This window comes from Synchiropus splendidus, chromosome 17, assembly GCF_027744825.2.
Source record: "Synchiropus splendidus isolate RoL2022-P1 chromosome 17, RoL_Sspl_1.0, whole genome shotgun sequence".
Taxonomy (NCBI): domain Eukaryota; kingdom Metazoa; phylum Chordata; class Actinopteri; order Syngnathiformes; family Callionymidae; genus Synchiropus; species Synchiropus splendidus.
In genome coordinates this window covers 13,485,196-13,505,061 of record NC_071350.1, presented here as the reverse complement: position 1 = coordinate 13,505,061, position 19,866 = coordinate 13,485,196, and the positions used below count along the sequence as shown (strand labels likewise).

The following is a 19,866-nucleotide window of genomic DNA, read 5'->3' as shown; positions in this document are numbered from 1 at the left end:
TATAAAAAAAAAAAAAAAAAGACAAAAAGGATGGCTGGTGAAAATCAGATCCAAATGCGACGTATATAACTTTATCGGACGCCAACTCAACCCACACGTTTCAAAAATCAGAAGCCAAATCCAGTTCGTTCTTAGGCCAGAAAGGTCAGAGAACGTTCGCAGCCTTCGCGTGGAACGGTTCCTCGGAACAAAACCGAACCAGGTTTCGGTCCACCTCCGCCTCGATGCCGCCCGCTTTCTGTCCAGCAGGTGGCAGTGACAGAACACAACAATATACCGTGACGTCACAGTGACCCGCCCTGCTCGGCTGACATTTTTATATTCAATATTTTCTATCGCAGTCCATTTCCGCTCCTTCCTTACTTGCAGTTTTCTGGCAGCGCCCCTTGGTTCTATCAAACGCTTGTCCGCTGCGTTCATGGTAGTGTTATCGACGGCACAGTTGTAGCCTCTGTAGCAGTTTTTAGCTTAGCATGTTAGCTCGCTGACGTTATGACGTGATAACCGCTGCTAATTCTTTCTGTAATTTTGACTCTCGTTCATGGCTCCACGCAGGCGCTTTGTATGAGTTTGGCGGGGCAGAAGAGTGAATGCAAAGCGCCCGTTGGTGTCCGTTAGCCGAGCAAAGTTGACGTTAGCATGGCGTCAGACACAAGTGACGCTGAGGAGTTCTACGATGCTGCGGAGGAAGTGAACACGAGCCCGTCTCCTATCGAGTAAGACCAACGCCTCAGTTAAATTTGTTATCTGGGTTTGACTTGTGAACTTTGCCGAGCTGTCAGTCGAGTGACGTCATCGGCGTCTGCTGTAGTCGTGAGAGAAGCTCAGACACTGACGACATGAACTTGGTCCAGCGGTCCGTCCAGGTGTGGAGGAGCAGACTTCATGTTCGCTGACCTCCACACCACCGATACACCTGACCAGGTCTGACAGACCCCAGTTCCGTCACCTGCCAACCAAACGAAGACTGATACTTCAATTGGTCATGTGGTTTATCTGTCACTCGCTGATCTAACGTGACTGTTCTGCTGGACTCGTCTGCTCGACTCTGACTCACACCTGCTCTAAATATCCTGCTCCTCCTCTGTTTGTTTCAGTTCGCCTGCCAAGTTGGCCATTCCTGCACCTCAGGTGAGCTCACATCTGTTGTGACTTCCACATTCATGCGTGCGGACTGGTTACTGATTACAGAGGTCACAGTCCAGCCCTGGTGCGGGTGACTGACCGTGCGGTTAACATGCTTCTTGATCGAATTCATGACTCCATGTTGTTGGTGACTTTGCTGTTCAGCCTCAACCAACGCCAGACAACATCAGCAATGGAGAAGCAGCGTCAGACGTGCAGCAGGATGACTCCCTCGAGGTCAGCTGACTCGAAGTGTTGCAGCCACAGTTGACCAGTAGAGGTCGCGCTCACAGCCATCGGCTTCTTCTGAATCGGCCTTTTTTGTTTTCTCCTGCAGATCATTGACAGCATCATCCAGGAGAGCCAGAAAGGAAGCGAAGAAGTCTCTCAGCTGCTGGATCAACTCCACGTCAGTGTGAACTCAGGACTCTGTAATGCTCAGGACGGTTCAGCGGTTCAACCGGAACCTGATCCTCCACTGACCCAGCGACATCCTGCTGGAGATGGGGCAAATGCTCTGCCTGAAACAGAACTTTCAAACCTTAGTGCTGTTCCAACTCATGCCAGTGTTCAGCCTCCAGACCTGACCAGTACAATAGGACGGGGGCAATCTGATGGGGCAGTGAGCCCCGAAGGATCTGATGACATCTTAGACCGGGACTCTTTAACGGACCGGACAGCTGACTCCGACTCATCTGGACCCACCAAACCTCCACGACACTGTACTGTAGAACCTGACATCGTAGCCAGCACCAAGAAGCCTCCACCGTCCCGTCCACCGCCCCCTAGTGGAGGTCCTCCACCCAGACCACCACCCCCTTCATGGCAGAGTCTCCCTTCCAGGCGATCACAGGAGAGTGTGAGAGCCAGCGGGCTGGAAGGTAAAAGTTCTCCTTCACACTGTCATGACTATAGCGAAGTGAAGGTGCTGATGCCTCATCATCGTCCCTGGTTCTGTGGTTCAGTGTCGCAGTTGAGTCCTGTCAACTCTGAAGTTCTGGAGCCGTCAGGTCTGGTGTCACCCTGCAGCACTGTGAGAAGTCTGACCAAAGAACTGCAGCATTCCCTCGACCTTGCTAGTGCCACCAGCGGGGACAAGCTGGTGAAGGCTCAGGTCAGTTTCACCTTCATGGATCCACTCTGAGGTCCTCCAATAGTCTGCAGAAGTTGTAAGCGTTCCCATGTCGGTTCTCAGGAGAACGAGGACGACCCCTCACTGTCCGCCAGTGATGGACAGAGTCCGGGACCCCGGCGTCCGCGGTCCAACTCTGGCCGAGAACTAACTGACGAGGTGAACGCCACTTGCACAGTGTTAACCCCAAGCCTTCAGGATGGACCTCCTGACCTGGCTCAGCTTGTCCTCTCACAGGAGATCCTTGCCAGCGTGATGATCAAAAACCTGGACACTGGAGAGGAGATCCCTCTGATTCAGGCAGAGGAGAAACTTCCTGCCGGGATCAACCCACTGACACTGCACATTATGAGGAGGACCAAGGAGTACATCACGTAAGCGTCCTGGTTCTGTTGACCTTGGACTTTCCTTGATGTTCACATGGGGGTTTTTACCGACTCTCGGCAGGAACGACACGGCCCAGTCCGACGACGACGACAAGTCTCAGGCTCCTCTCGGTGAAGGCGACGGTGGGAAGCTGAAGCAGAAGACGTGAGTTTCTTCTAGAGTGGTCAACCGACGTTTCTGCTTCCTGTAGAACCAGGAACACGTCAGTTGTCCCTCAGAACCCTGAAAGACAGCCGATCAAATGATTCTTTTTCCCTCCAGAACTCAGCTGAAGAAGTTCTTTGGGAAGTCGGTTAAGAAAGCCAAACATCTGGCCGAGGAGTATGGTGAGAAGGCAGTGAACAAGGTCAAGAGCGTTCGAGATGAAGGTAGGTTCCTCCTCCAGCATTCCTTCGCCTACATGTCCACACTAACATGGCCGCTGTCCTCGGCCCAGTTTTTCACACGGACCCGGACGACCCATCATCCAGCGATGACGAGGGGATGCCCTACACCCGACCTGCCAAGTTCAAGGCCGCGCACAGTCTGAAGGGTCCGTTCGATTTCGATCAGATCAAGGTGGTCCAGGATCTGAGCGGGGAGCACATGGTGAGGCAGTACTGAGGTGGGGCGGTCTAGTGGGGTGCTGACACCGTTCTGGTCTTGCAGGGAGCTGTTTGGACCATGAAGTTTTCTCACTGTGGACGTCTGCTAGCCACAGCTGGTCAGGACAACGTGGTCCGGATCTGGGTCCTGAAGTCGGCCTTCGACTACTTCAACAACATGAGGATCAAGTACAACACTGAAGGTGTCATGGCCATGTGCTACTACTGGCCCAGTTCTAGAACAGAACCAGCAGCTGACCGTGTCTGTTTCTCCAGGTCGAGTGTCCCCGTCACCATCGCAGGAGAGTTTGTGCTCGTCCAAGTCTGACTCTGATCCCTGTGTGAGTGGACCCACAAGTGCCTTTTGGTTGTCCCCTGGACTCTGGTTCATTGAGCGGCCCGTTGTGTTTTCAGGCCCTTGGAGGTCCAGAAGATCCGGAGACAGATGACCGGAACGCACCCTTTCGCCAGGTTCCTTTCTGCAAATACAAGGGTCACACAGCCGACCTGCTGGACTTGTCCTGGTCCAAGGTGAGTTCTTCCACTGTCCCTTCTTCTCCAAGTGGTCCTTGGTCCATCTAACTCAAGTTTGTTGACCCAGAACTTCTTCCTGTTGTCTTCGTCGATGGACAAGACGGTCCGGTTGTGGCACATCTCCCGGAGAGAATGTCTGTGTTGCTTCCAGCACATAGACTTTGTCACGGCGATCGCCTTCCACCCACGGGTCAGTCCACCAGAACCAGCAGCACTTGTGACCATGATGATGAATCATTCCTCTTCCTCTGCAGGACGACCGCTACTTCCTCAGCGGCTCTCTGGATGGGAAGCTGCGGCTCTGGAACATTCCTGACAAGAAGGTGGCACTGTGGAACGAGGTGGACGGACAGACGCGGCTCATCACCGCCGCCAACTTCTGCCAGAACGGCAAATACGCAGTCATCGGGACATATGACGGACGCTGCATCTTCTACGACACAGAGGTGAGAATGTCAGCGCCTATTGTGATTCAACATCTCAAGTGCGGTCCGCTCCTCGTTCTCCACAGAGACTCAAATACCACACTCAGATTCACGTCAGGTCGACCCGTGGCCGGAACAAAGTTGGACGGAAGATCACAGGGATTGAACCTTTACCAGGAGAGAACAAGGTAACCACTGGTCTCCTGTCTGAGTGGTGTGATCAGATGAAGATGAAAGTTTCTCCTCCAGATCTTGGTGACATCCAACGACTCGCGGATTCGCCTCTATGACCTTAGAGACTTGTCTCTCTCTATGAAGTACAAAGGCTACGTCAACAGCAGCAGCCAAATCAAAGCTAGTTTCAGGTAACTCGCTTGTCCTGGTCACATGACTCTCTGACTCGACCTCTCCTGGTCACATGACTCTCTCACGCCACCTGTCTTGGTCACGTGACCTCCCCTACAGTCACGACTACTCGTTCATCGTCAGCGGCTCAGAAGACAAGTATGTCTACATTTGGAGCACCTACCACGACCTGAGCAAGTTCACGTCAGTACGCAGGGACCGCAATGACTTCTGGGAAGGGATCAAAGGTAGTGATGAGCTCGCTTCCATCTGGTACAGCAACAAGTTAAAAACTATGTTCTGTCTTCAGCACACAACGCCGTGGTAACATCGGCCATCTTTGCTCCGCACCCGGCTCTCATTGTTCCTCCGGAGGCAGAGAAACCTGAGGTGGAGTGTAAGAGTCTGGACTCGACCGACGCAGAAACCATCCCCTCAGGTAGCATCATTACATCATTTCCTGTGGCAGCTCAGAGGTCTGACATCACTGTGACTTTCAGGGGCACTGAAGACGGATCACACCGAAGTCCTGCTGTCAGCCGACTTCACTGGTGCCATCAAAGTCTTCATCAACGTTAAGAAGTATTGAGTCTCCATTCTCTGCATCTCCTCACAAGTCTGCGGCTGTGAAGCGCCATGACTCGGTGCCACGACGATGCCCTTCACCCAGCCATTAGAGCTTTCCGGTGTGTGCTGATTGGTCGAGCACAAGTCAAACTGTAATTGGACTTTTGTAAACAGAACCAATGAAGCTTTAATAAGTTCTTCAATAAAAATACATTCAAGACAAACTTCTTCTGGAGCTCTGGTTTGGTCTCAAGTCCTCCCTAGTGTCAGCTCATACGAGTCATGGTTGCTGGACGTGAGTGACCAGACAGTCAGTGTTTCTTTTTCTTGGTCTTTTTGTGCGAGCGATGAGGAGACCTGGACTTGTTTGTCCTCCAGTCTGGAGATGGTGACCGGGAATGTTTGGACCTCTTTGGAGACCTGAAGGAGACCAAGGCATTAGATGGGCACAGCGGAATCCACAGACGTCTTGAGACTCACCGTGGCGGCGTGGTGCTCCGGGACGGCTGGTCCTCTGAATCTCGGCTTCGTCTCCGCCTTCTGTCTCCGTCCTCTTTTTTCTTGGTTCTGTCTCTCCGCTCGTCTTTCATGTCCCTTGACTTGGTAGGCAACACTTTGTTCTTGTCGTCTTCTTTCTCAAACTCCTGAAGGACCAGCGGACACACGTGAGACAAGACCAGAGTCAGAAGGTTTCTAACAATGTGCGTTAAAACATGAACCGTGTCAGTTCCCAGAACTAGTCCTTGTACACTGAAAGTTTCACCTTCTGCAGCAGCTTGTTCCTGTAGAGAGCCACCTGCTGCTGGATGCTCATCCCGGGTTTTCGTGGTCTTTTCCCAGACTCCAGCTCGTCCTGGATCACCATGACCTTCACCTGCAGATAACAAGATGTGTCATTTCAGATTCTCGTCTGAATGAGACGGACCAATAACAAAGAACTCACCTCCAGCTCTCTCAATCGCTTCCGTTTGCTCTCCGACATCTGGAATTTCCTCAGCGAGCTCTGGAAGGCGGCGCTGTCATACTTAGCCGAAGTTTCTGATTCGTCACTGCTGTCGCTCTCCGAGTCGCCGTCCTGGGAGTCGGGCCTGTCAAAGGGCAGACCCGGGTCAGTGTGGGAGCATGAGCCTGCTGGGCATACCACATGCTCGTTCTTACTGGACTCCAGTGCTGTCTTCTCCATCTGGGCCATCCAGAGAACTCCATCTGGACTCTCGTTCTGCTATTGGGACACATGAAGCAATTTGACATTAGGACAGCAGGTGGGGGCAGAGTCCATCTATAAAAGTCTCTTCAAAGTGACCTCTGCAGGAGGAGAGAGGAATTACAGGAGGCCCACAGGGCAGACAGTTCCAGCATCAGTCAAAGAACACAGAGATTCAGACTGGGTCAGAATAGGCTTTCATTTAACAGCACCCAACCCCACATTGGCCCGATCTCACTGCCATCACACCTCTCCAGAAACACTGCACATAACATTGGTGTGGTGAGAAAACGCCCAGACGCACACGTCACCTTCACTGTGGGCTCCATCGTTGTTGGTCGTCTCCCACTTGGACAGTGGCACAATGGACCGCGGAACGTCGCCGTCGTCCACTGAGAGGAAAAACATCAGTGTTGTGTGACCATGCTAAAGGTTGTGTTTCGATAGATGAATAACTTCAGCAGCAGCCACAAAACTCACGAGGCAGTCCGTCGATGTCGTCCGCAGCAGCTGCAAGTGGAACCCCGTCCAGGTCCTCCACCGGAACCCCGTCTATCGGGTCCCAGCCGATAGGATGCCCGTCCAGATCTTCTGCTGTGTCCAGTGGTAGCCCGTCCAGTGGGGCCCCATCAAGGTCCAACGTTTTCTGTCAGGGAGAAGAGAGACAGTGGGTCAATCCTGCCTGAGTCTTCTGGGTCACGTGACTGACCTTTGGGGTTGGGGCCGGGGCTGGCTCCTCTCCTGGTTTGGCAAAGCCCAGGAAGATGTTCTGAAGGTGGATGAGAAAGGGCTCCGGGTAGATGGCCCAGTCCTCCCAAGCCCGAAAACAGCTCATGACTTTTTGCTGGAGAAGAAAAACTCGTGAGGCTTGCTTGCATGACCTTGCAGGAGACTGGACTCACCTTGAACTGCTCGGCCTGCAACCGGGCCTGGATGGTCCTGTGGGCAGCATGCAGGTCCACAAATATCTGGACCAACTTCCTCTCGAAGCTGTGGAGACGGAGAGACTTTAGAGGCCGAGGCTGGAGCAAAGGTCAGACAGGAGGAGGGGAACCTACTACTTCCTGTAGTACGACGCCCCAGCCACCTTGGCACACGAGTTGTGAAGGACGTCAGAGACCAGGTACAGCCGGGCGATCTGAGTGGGGCGAAGTGCGGGTTCAGGACTGGAGTGAATCCAGCATGACTGGGTGATAGGCTGGAAACTAACCTTCCTTTGCAGCGGCGTCTGCAGCAGAGAGAAAGACTCGCTGACCTGACTCACCACCTCCTCTGCCGCGTCAGCATGCTGCAGACAGAAAAGCATGGCGTCGGCCACGTGGGTCCTGTCTGGGGTCAAGTCCTGCAGAAGGGTCTCCAGTCTCTGTCTGTGTCTGTGGAGGAGGGAGGGGGCACACAGTCACAACCTTGCACAGACCCGGTTCTGGTTCTGATCCCACTTACTCGGCTCGCAGCTGACCCTTCTTCACCTCCTCCTGCTCCTCCTGCCCCGTCTGTTCCTCCACCCCAGGCTGATCCTCACCCGCCGCGCAGAAGCTGCCTTGGAGTGGGGGCCGCCACACGGACCCTCCCCGGAACATCCTGAAGTCTGCTGTCCTCCAGTCGGTCAGGGAGTCTCCCTGAAAGGTGTGAGAGAGAGAGAGAGAGAGAGAGAGAGAGAGAGAGAGAGAGAGAGAGAGAGGGTGACTTTCTCCTTCAGTCATGTAACTGCTAGACACTCTTATATTATTATGGGATGCAGGGGCTGACTTACCTGCAGGACACTGAAAAGCTTCCAGCGATAGTACACATGTTCCTGAGTCTTGTTGTCAAACAGGAACCTTAGAATACAGAGAATGAACTTCGGTGACACGAACAAGAGTTTTAGGAGCATGACCAGGGACACGACTGTTCAGGGACACATCTGATGAATCAGAGCTCCATGTGGAATCAGGTCAGATAGGCCTGCTCAGACACTCACCTGTAGTCGGGGTTGCTCTTCTCCTTGTTCATGATCATAGCTTCAAACGTGGGACCTTCTCTCACCACAAACTCCACCATCCTATGGATCAGGAACAACAGATTCCTGTGGAGGACAGTGGGTCACAGTTCAGCGCTCACATCACAATGACATCAGCTCCATCTGTGACTCCACTGTGTGCAGTGGGTACAGGTCTCGGGGGTCTTCTGGGTTGGGTAGGGATGGAAGACTAGACTAGGGCTGATGGCAAAGCTCCTCGCAGCAACAAATATTTCAGAAGGGTCTCTACATCCACTTTCACAATCTCTGTGTGTGTGGCTTGTTTAACCTACTTTGTGGTGACCAATTATTGACAAAACACTGTCCTTGTGAGGACCATATTACTTTGTGGCTGGACCCTTCAAGGTTAAGCCTCAATTTGAGGATGAAGACATCAAAATAACTGGGTCATTGTAATTAGGTTTCAGTTTGGTTCAGAGTCCTGGTTCAGGTTAGCCATGTGTTTTGGATGGTCAAGTTTAGGGTCAGAGGCTGGGGAGAGCGTTATGAGCAAATGATAAACCTCACAATGTGAGGATTTCAGTTATAATGACACGGAGTCCTGGTTCAGGTTAGCCATGAGTTTTGGGTTAGGTTAAGGGTTGGAAAGGCTGAGGAAAACATGTAAATGAGAGGTCCTCACAAAAACAGCGGAACAAACATGCGTGTGTGTGTGTGCGTACCGTTCATTCGGAACAACCACTTTGACGACGGCCTCGGACAGAGTCTGTTCGAGAGGAAGATAAAAAAGCAATGCGGTGACAACGTTGCCATCTTACAGCTCATAGTATGAAAGGCGCTGTCGTCATGGTTACCTTGTCCAGTGCTCCTCGGGACATGCCCAGTGGTTTCGTGAAGTCGTTACGAAACCGATCCCTCGGCTGTGCGTTGAAGGGAAGACCAGACGGGGGCAGCGGGGCGGCCCTGAGTCCCACTGGAGTGTAGAGGGGCTGGGGCGGGATCCTGGCGGGTTTGCCCCAGCCCAGCTTCATCTCACACCCCATCACCACCTTGCCTGCAACAGGAACAGTCTTAGCCGCTTGACCAGAAACACCTTTCTTCAAGTCCTTCTGGTCTCAAAGGTGTCGGTCCAGGTGACCACACCAACATAAATCAAAAGGCCTGTTGTAGCAGCAAGAAGGATTAATGGTACCGTCCAGAGCGGCCATAGCCCGCTCAGCGTCTCGGCGGGTCATGTAAGCCACGAAGGCCCGGTTGGAGACGCGACCGCGCTCCTCTTCGGTGCGCGGCCACATGATCTTCACACTGGCCAGCGGCCCGTACTTTCCAAACTCTTTGCAGAGCAACTCTTCGTTCATCTGAGGAGGTAAACACAGATGGGTGAGAGCTGCCAGACGAGGGTCAGCCAGGTCACAGATGCAACTGAACCTTGGCGCTTATGCAGGCGATGTAGAGGTTGGTGGTGGTCGGCAGCGTCAGGTCGTCATACAGCGCTGCAGAAGAGAAGTTCAGAATCAGTGATACGTGGGAGTGACAGTCAAGTTTAGCACCAGTGAACTAAGAAGTCAATGAGATGAGCACACGTGGCCACAACCAGCCCATCCTGATGTTTACTCACTTGATCGTCCTGACAGCGGAACATCTGCATCCACAAAGGCTCCTCCGCCACCAGCAGGGTCACCTCTCTTCCGCTTGTGCCGCTCCTCTCGCTCCTCCTGGATTCTACAGGGAAGATGAGGGTGAGTGAGGCAAAGACGCAGCTTCCATCGTCTACCAGAGACAGGCTCACAGCTTCAGCTCTTCTTTGAAGATCTCCAGATTGCTCTTCTTCTTCTCCTCTGCTTTCCTCTTGAACATCTATCAGTGAAACCCACACGCTAGTTCATCTTCTCACAGCAGTCAAACAACTGACAAACTCACAGCCTTTTTGCTGTCTGGCATCGCTGCTGGCACGACATGCTGAAGCGGGGGTCCAAACTTGGAAATGGGTCTATAAGGTTTGCTCTTCTTCTCATCTGCGGCCTCTTCCTCTGCAAAGAAATCACATGGACTCAGCGATGCGCCTGCCGTGACCACCTTACCATCACTAGTTCAGTGCTAGACTACACTCAGTTCAACCCCAAAAGGGGCTCCAGACAATGGACTTCCATTCATGCCTCACAGGACCAAACCTTTCTGATGATAAACACGACTGACCTTTAGTTGCGTTCACGATGCCACCGCGGACAAAAGCCTTGATACCGCTCTTCTGGCTGCTCTCGAACGACGCCACAAACTCTTCAAATACTTCTGCTGCCTTCTCTTCCTCCTGCAATACACGTAGCAGCAGCGGGTCAGCAGTGCCAGTGACTAGTCACCGACGAGTTGACAAACAGACTCCTGAGTTTATAGTGCTACAAACTGGTAATTAGAAAACAGAAAAAAATGTGAGTGATATTAACAGTCAACTAGTCACGATGATCTTAATGATCAGTCAACTTGTTGGCATATGATGTGTACGGGTTCTTACTTATCTGACTGTAGTGTTGCAATAATGAGTATTATTTATTTATAGTTTTAAGTTATTTTTGGAAACGTAACATTTTAATGGTCCTGGAGCCTTGGTAGTTGGCGACTAATCGATTACTCGATTATAGTGAACCATGTCGACTAATCGTTGCAGCCCTAACCTCGACTGAACTTTGGTGGCAGAATGCAGTTTTTCCTGCTTGGAGAATATAATTCAGGTGTTGCTCCTACTGTCCTCACCTGACCTCAAAGTTCTCTACTGTGAGGATGAAAGCTTAGAAAGGAGATGTAGTCAGAGAAATCACAAGTGAGTTCACCTTTTTCTTCAGCTGCTCTTGTTCTTTTCTGGAAAGAGGTTTAACCGTAGGCGGCGCTTTTCCTTTTCGGTCAGCCATCTTCAATCTGTTGGGGAGAAATATTGATATTCTTCTCTGGCGGAATGCAGTAATGACAAATCCAGTCGTTGTCATACTGACGACAGATCAGATAAGTAAAACAGATGACTGCAATGTAGTCCCTCACGGTCAGTCTTAACTTTAGTTCATCACAGTTAAGAGAACTGAGGTCTGGGATTTGACCCAGTGACCTCATGAACTGTATCCAGCCACTAAACCTGGTCATTATATCAGTACAGTACGAGATGGACGCGACCAGGCCGACTGTTCACACAGACATGATGAAATGATGAACCGAGAGGTGGAAATTTTGGGAGAGAAAGTACACCATAACTGACGACCGTGATGATGAAGAGTCAGCAAAAGCTTCACCACTTCATTTTGGAAGACAGGCGATTGAAAAGAGAACACGGTGGAACGGGTGTTAAACACATGCCCTTAGTAACGTGCTTCACCCAAAACAGCCACAATAAAATCGTGTTTACATGGTGCTCACTTGCTAGCTAGCATGAAACCCTCGTTAATTATGGACATGCATGATGCTTTTTACTATGACGCCAATGCTCGAGGGACAGGATCGAAATCAACAACATGTTATTGAACGCATTTCTATGAAGATTCGTGGCAAAGCTAGTGGGTGTGAGCTTCTAGCGTCTGACGAGTCTCGACAAGCTAACACAAAAGCAGCCTCTAAACATGCTGCGCGACCGACACACGGACTGTTTACTTACGTTAACTTGGGGCTTCAAGGTGGAACGTCACTTACGGAGTGCGTTGCGTTATCGTTTCAGCGTTTGACCCGCGCAGAGTGGCGTTAAAGACACCATGACGAGCTGACTGAGGGGCAGTTGCACCGAGCTGCGGTTAGCCTAGCTAACAGCTAGCAGCGGCAGCTGGAGTCATGTTAGCGAGAAGGTTCGCCTCTTCATTCTCTTCTCATTCATCGATTCACATTTTATTCACCGATGGAAACATCAGTCATGTCCGTACATCACAATTACCCCTCTATCTGCCCCGAATGGTAATGGTGGTGAACTTGTGGGTGTCGTTTTAATAACTATATTAGCCTTTGATTCCAGCGAATAAGGTCATAAATAAATCATCAGAATCACAGCAATTGTTGCTAGTGAACAGGTTCTTCAAGGTTAAGCAGGGGTGGATTAACATGCCCACTCTGCCTTCGGAACATTCCGAGGTCCTAAGGCTTGAAGCGAGCCTGTCCCGTTGAGATCACGTGATCAATGTTCCAGTCACGTGTTATCCCGCTTGAAAGGGGTGAGTAAATAAAGTATAAGCGTACGATGTGTCAATACTGGCAGTTTGACTGGTGCCGATCTGATCTATAGATGGATCGGACTTTATTGGAGGAGTGACGTGATGACGTCACTCGTGCGCCTCAGAAATTGGAGTCAAATGTAAATGTGACATTCACTGACCCCGCGACAGAAACGCGACCCGCTGCGAGGGGAAGATGGGACTGACATAAAATGGCTACCAACTCCACCACCACCACCATCATCATCAACAGCAGCAGCATCATCTCGATGTTCCTCGCCAATAGAAGCGCCCCATCAGAAGCCCGCCCTCTAGTGCCCAAACCCGACGGCTGGCGTGTTGTGCGCATGCGTGGGGAGGCTGCCGCTGCGCTGCTTTTTTATTGAAACAAATTTCTTTTTTTTTTTTTAAGGAAAATGGCGTCTGGTCAGGGCGGAGCTGCTGCTGCTCCCCAAAGCCATGTCCTCGCTAGTGGCCCACACTGGAGCCCGGGTCTGAGCCTCTATCAGCACCAGCACCAGCAGCAGCACCAGCAGCAGCAGCAGCAGCACCTGACGGCCCGCAGTCTGGACCGGGCTCTGGAGGATGCTGTGTGCTCCGGGATCCTCAACCTCAGCGGGAGGAAGCTGAGGGATTACCCGGGGTTGAGCTACGACCTGACGGACACCACACACGCAGGTGGGTCGATGTGGGTACCGTAGAACCTGGGTTAGACGTGTGGATGGCTCGCGCGCAGGGATCATTGTTCTTACGTCTGGGCGTGTGTGTGTGTGAGAGAGAGAAAGAGAGAGCGCGCACACGGGTCCGGTTCGATTCGTTTATTACTTTCAAGCGGCTTCTGGTGGTTCCGGTGAGGCGATGGATGGTGGTTGATTCCCCCCCGCCCTCACCAAGAGATGCGTGAATGAGACGGACGACGCGCCCATGTCTGCCGCTGGACCTGGACGGACCAGAGGCAGCGGAACGCAAATGACCCGGAAGACCACGTGTGATCTCGCGCTAGGCGACCGGTCGCCTCGGTACTCGTCGAACCAACTGCCAGTATTTACAGACAAAAGAGAGCCTCGCCCTCGTTTCCGACCCGGTCCCGGTCCGCATGGCTGCGCCTCATCATCTGCCAGAGAGGAAGTCTCGAACTCTCGGTGGTGGTGGGAGTGGCCCGGTGTGAAACTGGACCTTGTGTTCTGGTCACCAAACAACGAAGGTCCTTCCTTCCACAGCTGGAGGACGCACGTGACCTGCCAACTAATAACTACTACAGTGTTACTCCTGTGTTGGCCACATTCTTCATGAACTGGACCCAAACATTATGACCACCGCCCAACATAGTGAGCACAGAGTGCAGCATTAAGAAGATGATCACAGCGTTAGATTCGGGTGTTTGATGAGCTTCGGGATCTCAGAATAGTTTTGGGTCTATTTGTGGATTGTCTGCTGAAACGCTCTGTCAGATGAAGGAGCGAGGCGAAGTGCTGACAACCATGATCAATCCGAGGAGTGGCTGTTGGCTCAATTCCCCCCATCCTTTATAAATAATAAATAACATTATTTATATAGCACCATGCAGAACACTGCTCACAAAGTATTGTGCTGACAAAGCAGAACAAGAACATGCTTAGAATAGAGTGTCTACACGCGCATGTTTGTGGACATGCTCAGAGACGTGAAAGCAGAAGTAAAGAGGGAAGCTGGATGGAGGTTCGTCAGTTAAAGTCAATAAAAATGTGCTTGGAGTTAATGCGTTTCAGATCTTCTCCTGAGTTGAGGTGCCCTGACAGAGAAGGCCGATGGAATTAAGTCTTGACTTTGGCACAACCTGCTGTTGGACCTGAGGTGTGCTGTGAGGGTTCTTCTACAATCTACTCATTAAATGAGTGTCAGGATGAGAAGAACCTGTGTCAAAGAGATGAGAAGAGCTGGTCTTCTGCTGCTCTGTAGGACACAGTTGCGGGCCCATCAGTACACATGGTTATAGAGCTCATGACCCTTCACAAGTCTAAGTCACAGTGACAAGAATTATACTGAGCAAAATACGCATAATTCATCACCTTGTTCCTCCTGTTCTTCTAGATCTGTCCAAGAATCGTTTGTCAGAAATCCCTCCAGATGTTTGCCTCTTTGCTCCGTTGGAGTCTCTGAATCTTTATCACAACTGCATCAAGTTCATCCCTGAAGGCATTATCAACCTGCAAATGCTGACCTACCTGGACATCAGGTGAGCTCTCCCCCAACATCACCCGTTCCCCCCCTCACCTGCTCTCCCGGTCTTCCTCTGCAGTCGGAACCTTCTGTCAGTTTTACCAAAATTTCTCTTCAACCTGCCACTGAAAGTTCTGCTGGTCAGCAACAACAAGCTGGTGTCCATCCCTGAGGAGATCGGCCGAGCCAAAGACCTGATGGAGCTGGTGAGCACTGCTTCTCTGACCACTGTCCAACACTCTCACCAACCTTGGGCTCTCTCTGCAGGACATCAGTTGCAATGAGATCCAGCTACTGCCGGCTCAGGTGGGGAGACTTCAGGCTCTTCGGGAACTCAACATCAGGAGGAACTGCCTGGAGCTGCTGCCTGAGGGTCAGTGATGATGTCACTGATGCTTTCTGGGTTGGAGCTATAATAAAGTTGCAGCGACGTTATCATTGCCTCCTCAGAGCTCGCCGACCTCCCGCTGACGCACCTTGACTTCTCCTGCAACAAGATCACAGAGATCCCTGCTGCCTACCGGAAGCTGCGGCAGCTACAGCACATTGTCCTGGACAACAACCCGATGCAGTCCCCGCCCGCTCAGGTTTTGACCCGAACTTTCCTGCTGAAGTCTGATTCTGGTTCTAATCTGACTCTTGGTGTTTCAGATCTGCTTGAAGGGCAAAGTCCACATCTTCAAGTATCTGAATATGCTGGCTTGTCGGGCCGAGAAGAAACCCGACACCCTGGATCTGCCCACGCTAGGCAAGCGCTGCCTCCCCCAGCCACTCACCGACAGGTCAGGGACCCTACTCGAGTCTGAGCAGCAAGATTTCTATGGATTCATTGATCAGAGATGCTATCAAAGCCATGTTCCAACTCTCCTGGTGTGTTTGCTCTACAGCATTGAGGACTTCTACCCCGGGAAGACTCACGGTCCAGACTCTGGCATTGGAAGTGACAATGGAGAGAAGCGGCTGTCCACCACAGAGGTCAGTGGTCCCGGTCAAGTCACCCCCCCCCGCCCTTGTGTTGCTCTGACCCCTCCCCCTCTGGTCTTTCCTCTGTGTCCGGCAGCCCTCGGACGACGACACGGTCAGCCTGCACTCTCAGGTGTCGGACCCGGCCCGGGCCGACGCCCCCTCGCTCCTAACGCGCGCAGATGCGTGCAAAGGTTACCACCGCTAACTTTTCTCTGCCACACTTGTGCATGTGATCACGGCGGCTGCTTCCTCCCTCTACCAGATCAGGATCTCTGTGACTTCACAGATGCCAGCGCCGAGCCGGATCCTGCTCTGTCAGAGTGTGACGGACAGCTCGTCACCCCAGGGGCCTGCATCAAGGTAGCTGTCAATCGAACCCTCACGTCACTCACGCCCTCTGGTCTGTCAGACCGCCCCCAGAACGCTTAGCAGATATTTTCGGCTCGAAACCCAACGTGGTGCCTCGAACGCGTGTGCGCGGGTGAAGCTTGTGTTCGGCTCGGATGTGATGTGGAAGAACGCTCTGACACAGGAATTTTCTTACAGGAGCTGGAAAAGGTTCTGAACTTGTCTCAGCAGAGCAAAGAGAGGGAGAGCTGGCGGGAGGAGTCCGGGTGAGTGCTGACAACAATCGTTGGTGTGAACACGTCAACAAAGATGCGGGAGAGAGGCTACGGACGTCGAAGCGCAGGACCACCTCTGGAGTTTGACTTTTGTTCCCACAGCTCTGACAAGGAGCTGCTGTGTGAGGAGGAGGACGAGGAGCTCAGGGAGGTTCTGGACCTGAGGAAGATCGCGGTCCAGCTCCTGCAGCAGGAGCAACAGAACCGGTGAGTCTGAGGATCCGACCTCCTCCTTGAGCCGTCTCTGACCTTCTTGTGTTTGGCTGCCAGACGTCGATCTTTGATCTGCCGAGCCGAGAGTCTGATCCACAGACGGCGTGTCACCGGCCGTGCTCACAGGTAGACCGACTATCTTCCCCCACCAGGTGGCACCACAATGTCCCTTTCTGTGACCTCCTCCCTAGTTATGTCAGCGTTTGCACTACTCACCATGGTTGTCTGTCGGTAGGTTCCTGAGTCACTCTGGGAATTCCAGTAGCAAACCTCGTCCTCCAGCTCAAGCTGCCCGCAGGTAGAGTCCGAGCTCCGTCCCACCATATCCTCAGAGAAGGTCCTCTGCTCCCCTTGACGTCTCCTCCTTTGTCTCCCCAGTGCATCCCTAGATGAGGGCAGCAGTGGAGCCTCGGTTCTGACAGGCCAGGTAGCAGCAGCCCTCCTGACTCTGCTGTGTGAGCATGTTCCTCTGGTGTCTGATGTCTGCCCTCCTCCGCAGCCTCCGTCCTCCTGCTCCTTCGACGGCAGCCTGAAGTCTGATCGTTCAGATTTGGAGCCAAAGTGGCCTGAAGTCCTGCCGGTCCTCCACCAGAGCGATGAGCGGCGCAGAAACAAGTACCTGAGGAAGGACTACCTGAAGGTTCGTGACCCCAGAGGGTCCGCTTTTAGAAACCTCTAAAAGTAATTTCTTACATCTCTGTGTGACAGCACAAGTGTCAGAGCGCGCGCAGGAGCTCGAGCGTGGACGACTGCGAGGTGAGTGTGTGTCTATCTGTCTGTCAGGGCTGGATGATGAGTGTGTGTTCACCTGCAGGATGGGCTGAGGAACTCTGACTTTAGCACCACACTGACGGTGTTTGGACTCAAACCTCGATCAGGTGAGGAAGACGGTTGGTGCCCAAACCCCCAGAGGCGACATCAGAACTTTGACTAAATTGTGTGTGTGTGTCAGCCTTCACCCGAGGAAGTCGGCAGGACTTCAGCGCCAACGATCCAAGCTTCACAATGAGGCGGAAGATGGAGAACCTGATGGAGGAGATCGAGCAGATCGGACTGCTGCGGCAGGTGAGTGAAAACACCATTACCCTTACCACCCGAGTGACGCCGTGCCAAACCTATAGCCAGTCTCACTTCGCATTTAGCATCCCTGCTAAAATCCATTCTTAATTTGGATCTCCATATTGCAGAACATCGAGTCCAGGTTGAAAGTTCTTCTCCCTGATGACGTTGGCGCAGCTCTGATGGATGGCGTGGTCTTGTGTCACCTGGCTAACCACATCAGTCCTCGGTCCGTGTCCAGCATCCACGTTCCTTCTCCTGCAGTGGTAAGAACCTGCCCCTGGTGCTGTCCACCTCTTACATCCTGGTCCTGAATCAGAACCTTCTGTTCTTCAGCCCAAACTCAGCATGGCCAAGTGCCGCAGGAACGTGGAGAACTTCCTGGACGCCTGCAAGAAGATGGGAGTTCCTCAGGTACTCAAACAAGCTCACATGGAACTAACAGAACTTTATAGCCAGCATAGTCTAGTCCAGCCTCCAGTTCATCCTAGGGAGGTGCTCAACAATGTAGACCATTGTTGGATCTTAGCATGTACTAATAAATTGATGAAAGTCCTGGTGCTGTCCGCAGGACCAGTTGTGTCTCCCCCATCACATTCTGGAGCAGCGAGGCCTGGTGAAGGTGGGCGCCACAGTGCAGGCCCTGCTGGACCTACCTGCCACACAGCTGTCATCCATCTGACCCCGTCCAGCAGCAGACGCACTGTTCCGTCCCATACAACCCTCCTCCAGGGTTCGGAGGCCCCTGCATTTCCTCTTTTCCTGAGGGCGAGGACCCAGGAGACTGACCGGTCCCGACTGACTGGCGGGTGCAGTACCGCCCTGTGCCACATGATGTCATCCTGTCTTCTTCGCTGTCTCCCAGAAGCTTCCTCCGTTCTTCTGCTTGGCTGGATCTTATGGAGTCGCCCAGTACCAGACCTGTTCCCTGTGTGTCACTCGGCGTCAGCAAACTGTAAACATGTAAATTGCCGCAGCCAGAATCCATTTGTGGCTAACCAGAAGTGTCACACTGCCACCTGCCTGCAGGCAGAGCAGCTGCATCCTGGACCACTGTGATGGCAAGCCAAATGACGACTTACGATGGGCCACGTGACGAGTTTGTCGTCTGAACTCGTCACGTGACCTCGAGTGTCAACGTAGCTTTTTCGTCTGAAAGATCTTTTTCTAATTCTTCAGTTCACAGCACACTTCATCGTAGCTGTGGCCGTCCAAACGTCACAAGATCCGACCGCCATGCTTCAGGGAACTTTCTGCTCGCTCTTTGTTCTGTCTTCCACCTTGGTGACGTGGAGCTGAGATTGTGATTCTGAAGCAGTTTTCTTTGTTGTTAGCGACGGGTTCGCCGAACGCTAACAAATGTTGGGCCGTATCACCTTTCCGGAAGCGAAGTAGCGTTCCTGGACTACAAAAGCTAGCAGAGCTAGCTTCACATTAAAACACTCAGCACTTCCTATTGAAAACCTTTGACCTGCGAGGGCGCCGCTGATAACTGTGTTAGCATGCTACATGAGAGCATCATATTGACGTGATGCTGACTGAAGTTGATCACATGGTGTGATGATGTCGCCGCTGAATGTTCCGGACGCTCATCACCACCTATGCAGATGACACTGTGACTTGCTCGCCACGGACGCTCAGACGAAACCCGGTGGGTCCAGACGGGTCTGGACTCAGACTGTTGTAACATATACACACTTTTTAACTTTGTACTGCACGAGTGTGTGGACACACGCTTATTAAAGTGTTGATCTGTTGTCGGCTCTCGCCTCATCCCTTCTGTTTCTTGTTGTGTTGCCTCACACTAACCACTGCAGGACAAAACTTCAGGTCCAGCAGAACTGCAGCACCGACAACAGGAGCCATTGCATGTGTCCACTCTTACATCAACACACATATGTTCGATATACAGACAAATGGAAAACAGTGGGCACACACACAAATGTACATCACTGATAACATTTAAACATTGAGGTGTGTGTGCTGAATGCTGAGTTGTGAGAAACGTGTCTCATTCTGAACTTGAATGTAGTTTTTTGTTTATTTTTTTATGTTTTTGTTGTTGGTTGAAATGAACACGCTGCGGTTTCTCTAAGGAGCTTGGTGGGAATCAGATCAGCTGGATTTAGTCGCCTCTCCGTTATCAAGTGTTCAAGGTCCCAGAGCAGGTGCCAGGGTCCCAGGACCGGACTTGGATGTGTCGCCTCCTCCTCTGACAGATGTGAGGGTTAATGGATAATGGGACGTGTGATCTGGTCTGAGGTAAATGTTTGGCCCTGGCTGTTACTGTTCAGTCTGACGCTGACCCAGGTCAGCAGACGAGTCTCTCTTTCCTCCACTGACCAGGGAAGTCTTCAGGTTTCGG

The 19,866-nt window shown here is 52.2% G+C and overlaps 3 protein-coding genes across 5 annotated transcripts; 2 read left to right on the top strand and 1 right to left on the bottom strand.

Annotated features, from left to right (window-relative positions):
- Positions 1-302: 302 nt before the first annotated feature.
- Positions 303-5,317, top strand: wdr44 (WD repeat domain 44). The gene is made up of 21 exons (XM_053846344.1): positions 303-421; positions 556-716; positions 1,098-1,131; positions 1,291-1,362; positions 1,463-2,006; positions 2,091-2,239; positions 2,321-2,416; positions 2,495-2,631; positions 2,705-2,788; positions 2,906-3,012; positions 3,081-3,232; positions 3,293-3,431; positions 3,505-3,569; positions 3,643-3,759; positions 3,830-3,952; positions 4,017-4,208; positions 4,274-4,375; positions 4,437-4,552; positions 4,653-4,780; positions 4,843-4,971; positions 5,033-5,317. The coding sequence occupies exons 2-21, from the start codon at positions 640-642 to the stop codon at positions 5,119-5,121; spliced, it is 2,652 nt and encodes an 883-aa protein (XP_053702319.1). The 5' UTR covers positions 303-421; positions 556-639; the 3' UTR covers positions 5,122-5,317.
- On the bottom strand, positions 5,269-12,585 carry zgc:163098 (uncharacterized protein LOC100037380 homolog). Its single transcript, XM_053846345.1, has 24 exons — positions 11,898-12,585; positions 11,089-11,173; positions 10,460-10,571; positions 10,184-10,293; positions 10,053-10,120; positions 9,882-9,985; positions 9,692-9,756; positions 9,456-9,621; positions 9,118-9,317; positions 8,986-9,029; positions 8,264-8,368; positions 8,057-8,123; positions 7,747-7,922; positions 7,514-7,676; positions 7,362-7,441; positions 7,206-7,293; positions 7,013-7,147; positions 6,784-6,949; positions 6,615-6,695; positions 6,258-6,321; positions 6,043-6,187; positions 5,863-5,973; positions 5,580-5,743; positions 5,269-5,519 (listed from the first exon to the last, which is right to left on the bottom strand). Exons 2-24 carry the CDS (start codon positions 11,164-11,166, stop codon positions 5,411-5,413), a joined length of 2,601 nt encoding a protein of 866 aa, XP_053702320.1. The 5' UTR covers positions 11,167-11,173; positions 11,898-12,585; the 3' UTR covers positions 5,269-5,410.
- On the top strand, positions 12,321-19,248 carry lrch2 (leucine-rich repeats and calponin homology (CH) domain containing 2). Of its 3 annotated transcripts, none has more exons than XM_053846347.1 (22): positions 12,321-12,441; positions 12,513-13,119; positions 14,512-14,656; positions 14,720-14,846; positions 14,908-15,013; positions 15,091-15,227; positions 15,292-15,422; positions 15,528-15,615; positions 15,701-15,797; positions 15,869-15,966; positions 16,183-16,220; positions 16,332-16,436; positions 16,500-16,568; positions 16,678-16,740; positions 16,821-16,869; positions 16,942-17,082; positions 17,151-17,198; positions 17,257-17,320; positions 17,395-17,507; positions 17,630-17,767; positions 17,838-17,915; positions 18,073-19,248. In XM_053846347.1, the coding sequence occupies exons 2-22, from the start codon at positions 12,858-12,860 to the stop codon at positions 18,181-18,183; spliced, it is 2,208 nt and encodes a 735-aa protein (XP_053702322.1). In that variant the 5' UTR covers positions 12,321-12,441; positions 12,513-12,857; the 3' UTR covers positions 18,184-19,248. The 3 variants fall into 3 exon arrangements, with proteins under 3 accessions (XP_053702322.1, XP_053702321.1, XP_053702323.1); XM_053846346.1 differs by having other exon boundaries at positions 16,153-16,220; XM_053846348.1 differs by lacking the exons at positions 15,701-15,797; positions 15,869-15,966 and having other exon boundaries at positions 16,153-16,220.
- The last annotated feature ends 618 nt before the right edge of the window (positions 19,249-19,866 follow it).

Excerpts from the sequence above, each read along its gene's own strand:
- wdr44 (XM_053846344.1), top strand. The coding sequence starts at position 640 with ATGGCGTCAGACACAAGTGACGCTGAGGAGTTCTACGATGCTGCGGAG. Across the intron at positions 717-1,097 it reads ACGAGCCCGTCTCCTATCGA|TTCGCCTGCCAAGTTGGCCA; the intron begins GTAAGACCAACG and ends TGTTTGTTTCAG. Across the intron at positions 2,789-2,905 it reads GGGAAGCTGAAGCAGAAGAC|AACTCAGCTGAAGAAGTTCT; the intron begins GTGAGTTTCTTC and ends TTTTCCCTCCAG.
- zgc:163098 (XM_053846345.1), bottom strand. The coding sequence starts at position 11,166 with ATGGCTGACCGAAAAGGAAAAGCGCCGCCTACGGTTAAACCTCTTTCC. Across the intron at positions 6,322-6,614 it reads CGATGGAGCCCACAGTGAAG|CAGAACGAGAGTCCAGATGG; the intron begins GTGACGTGTGCG and ends GTGTCCCAATAG. Across the intron at positions 5,520-5,579 it reads CGGAGCACCACGCCGCCACG|GTCTCCAAAGAGGTCCAAAC; the intron begins GTGAGTCTCAAG and ends GGTCTCCTTCAG.
- lrch2 (XM_053846346.1), top strand. The coding sequence starts at position 12,858 with ATGGCGTCTGGTCAGGGCGGAGCTGCTGCTGCTCCCCAAAGCCATGTC. Across the intron at positions 15,423-15,527 it reads CCCCAGCCACTCACCGACAG|CATTGAGGACTTCTACCCCG; the intron begins GTCAGGGACCCT and ends TTTGCTCTACAG. Across the intron at positions 16,221-16,331 it reads AGCTGGCGGGAGGAGTCCGG|CTCTGACAAGGAGCTGCTGT; the intron begins GTGAGTGCTGAC and ends TTGTTCCCACAG.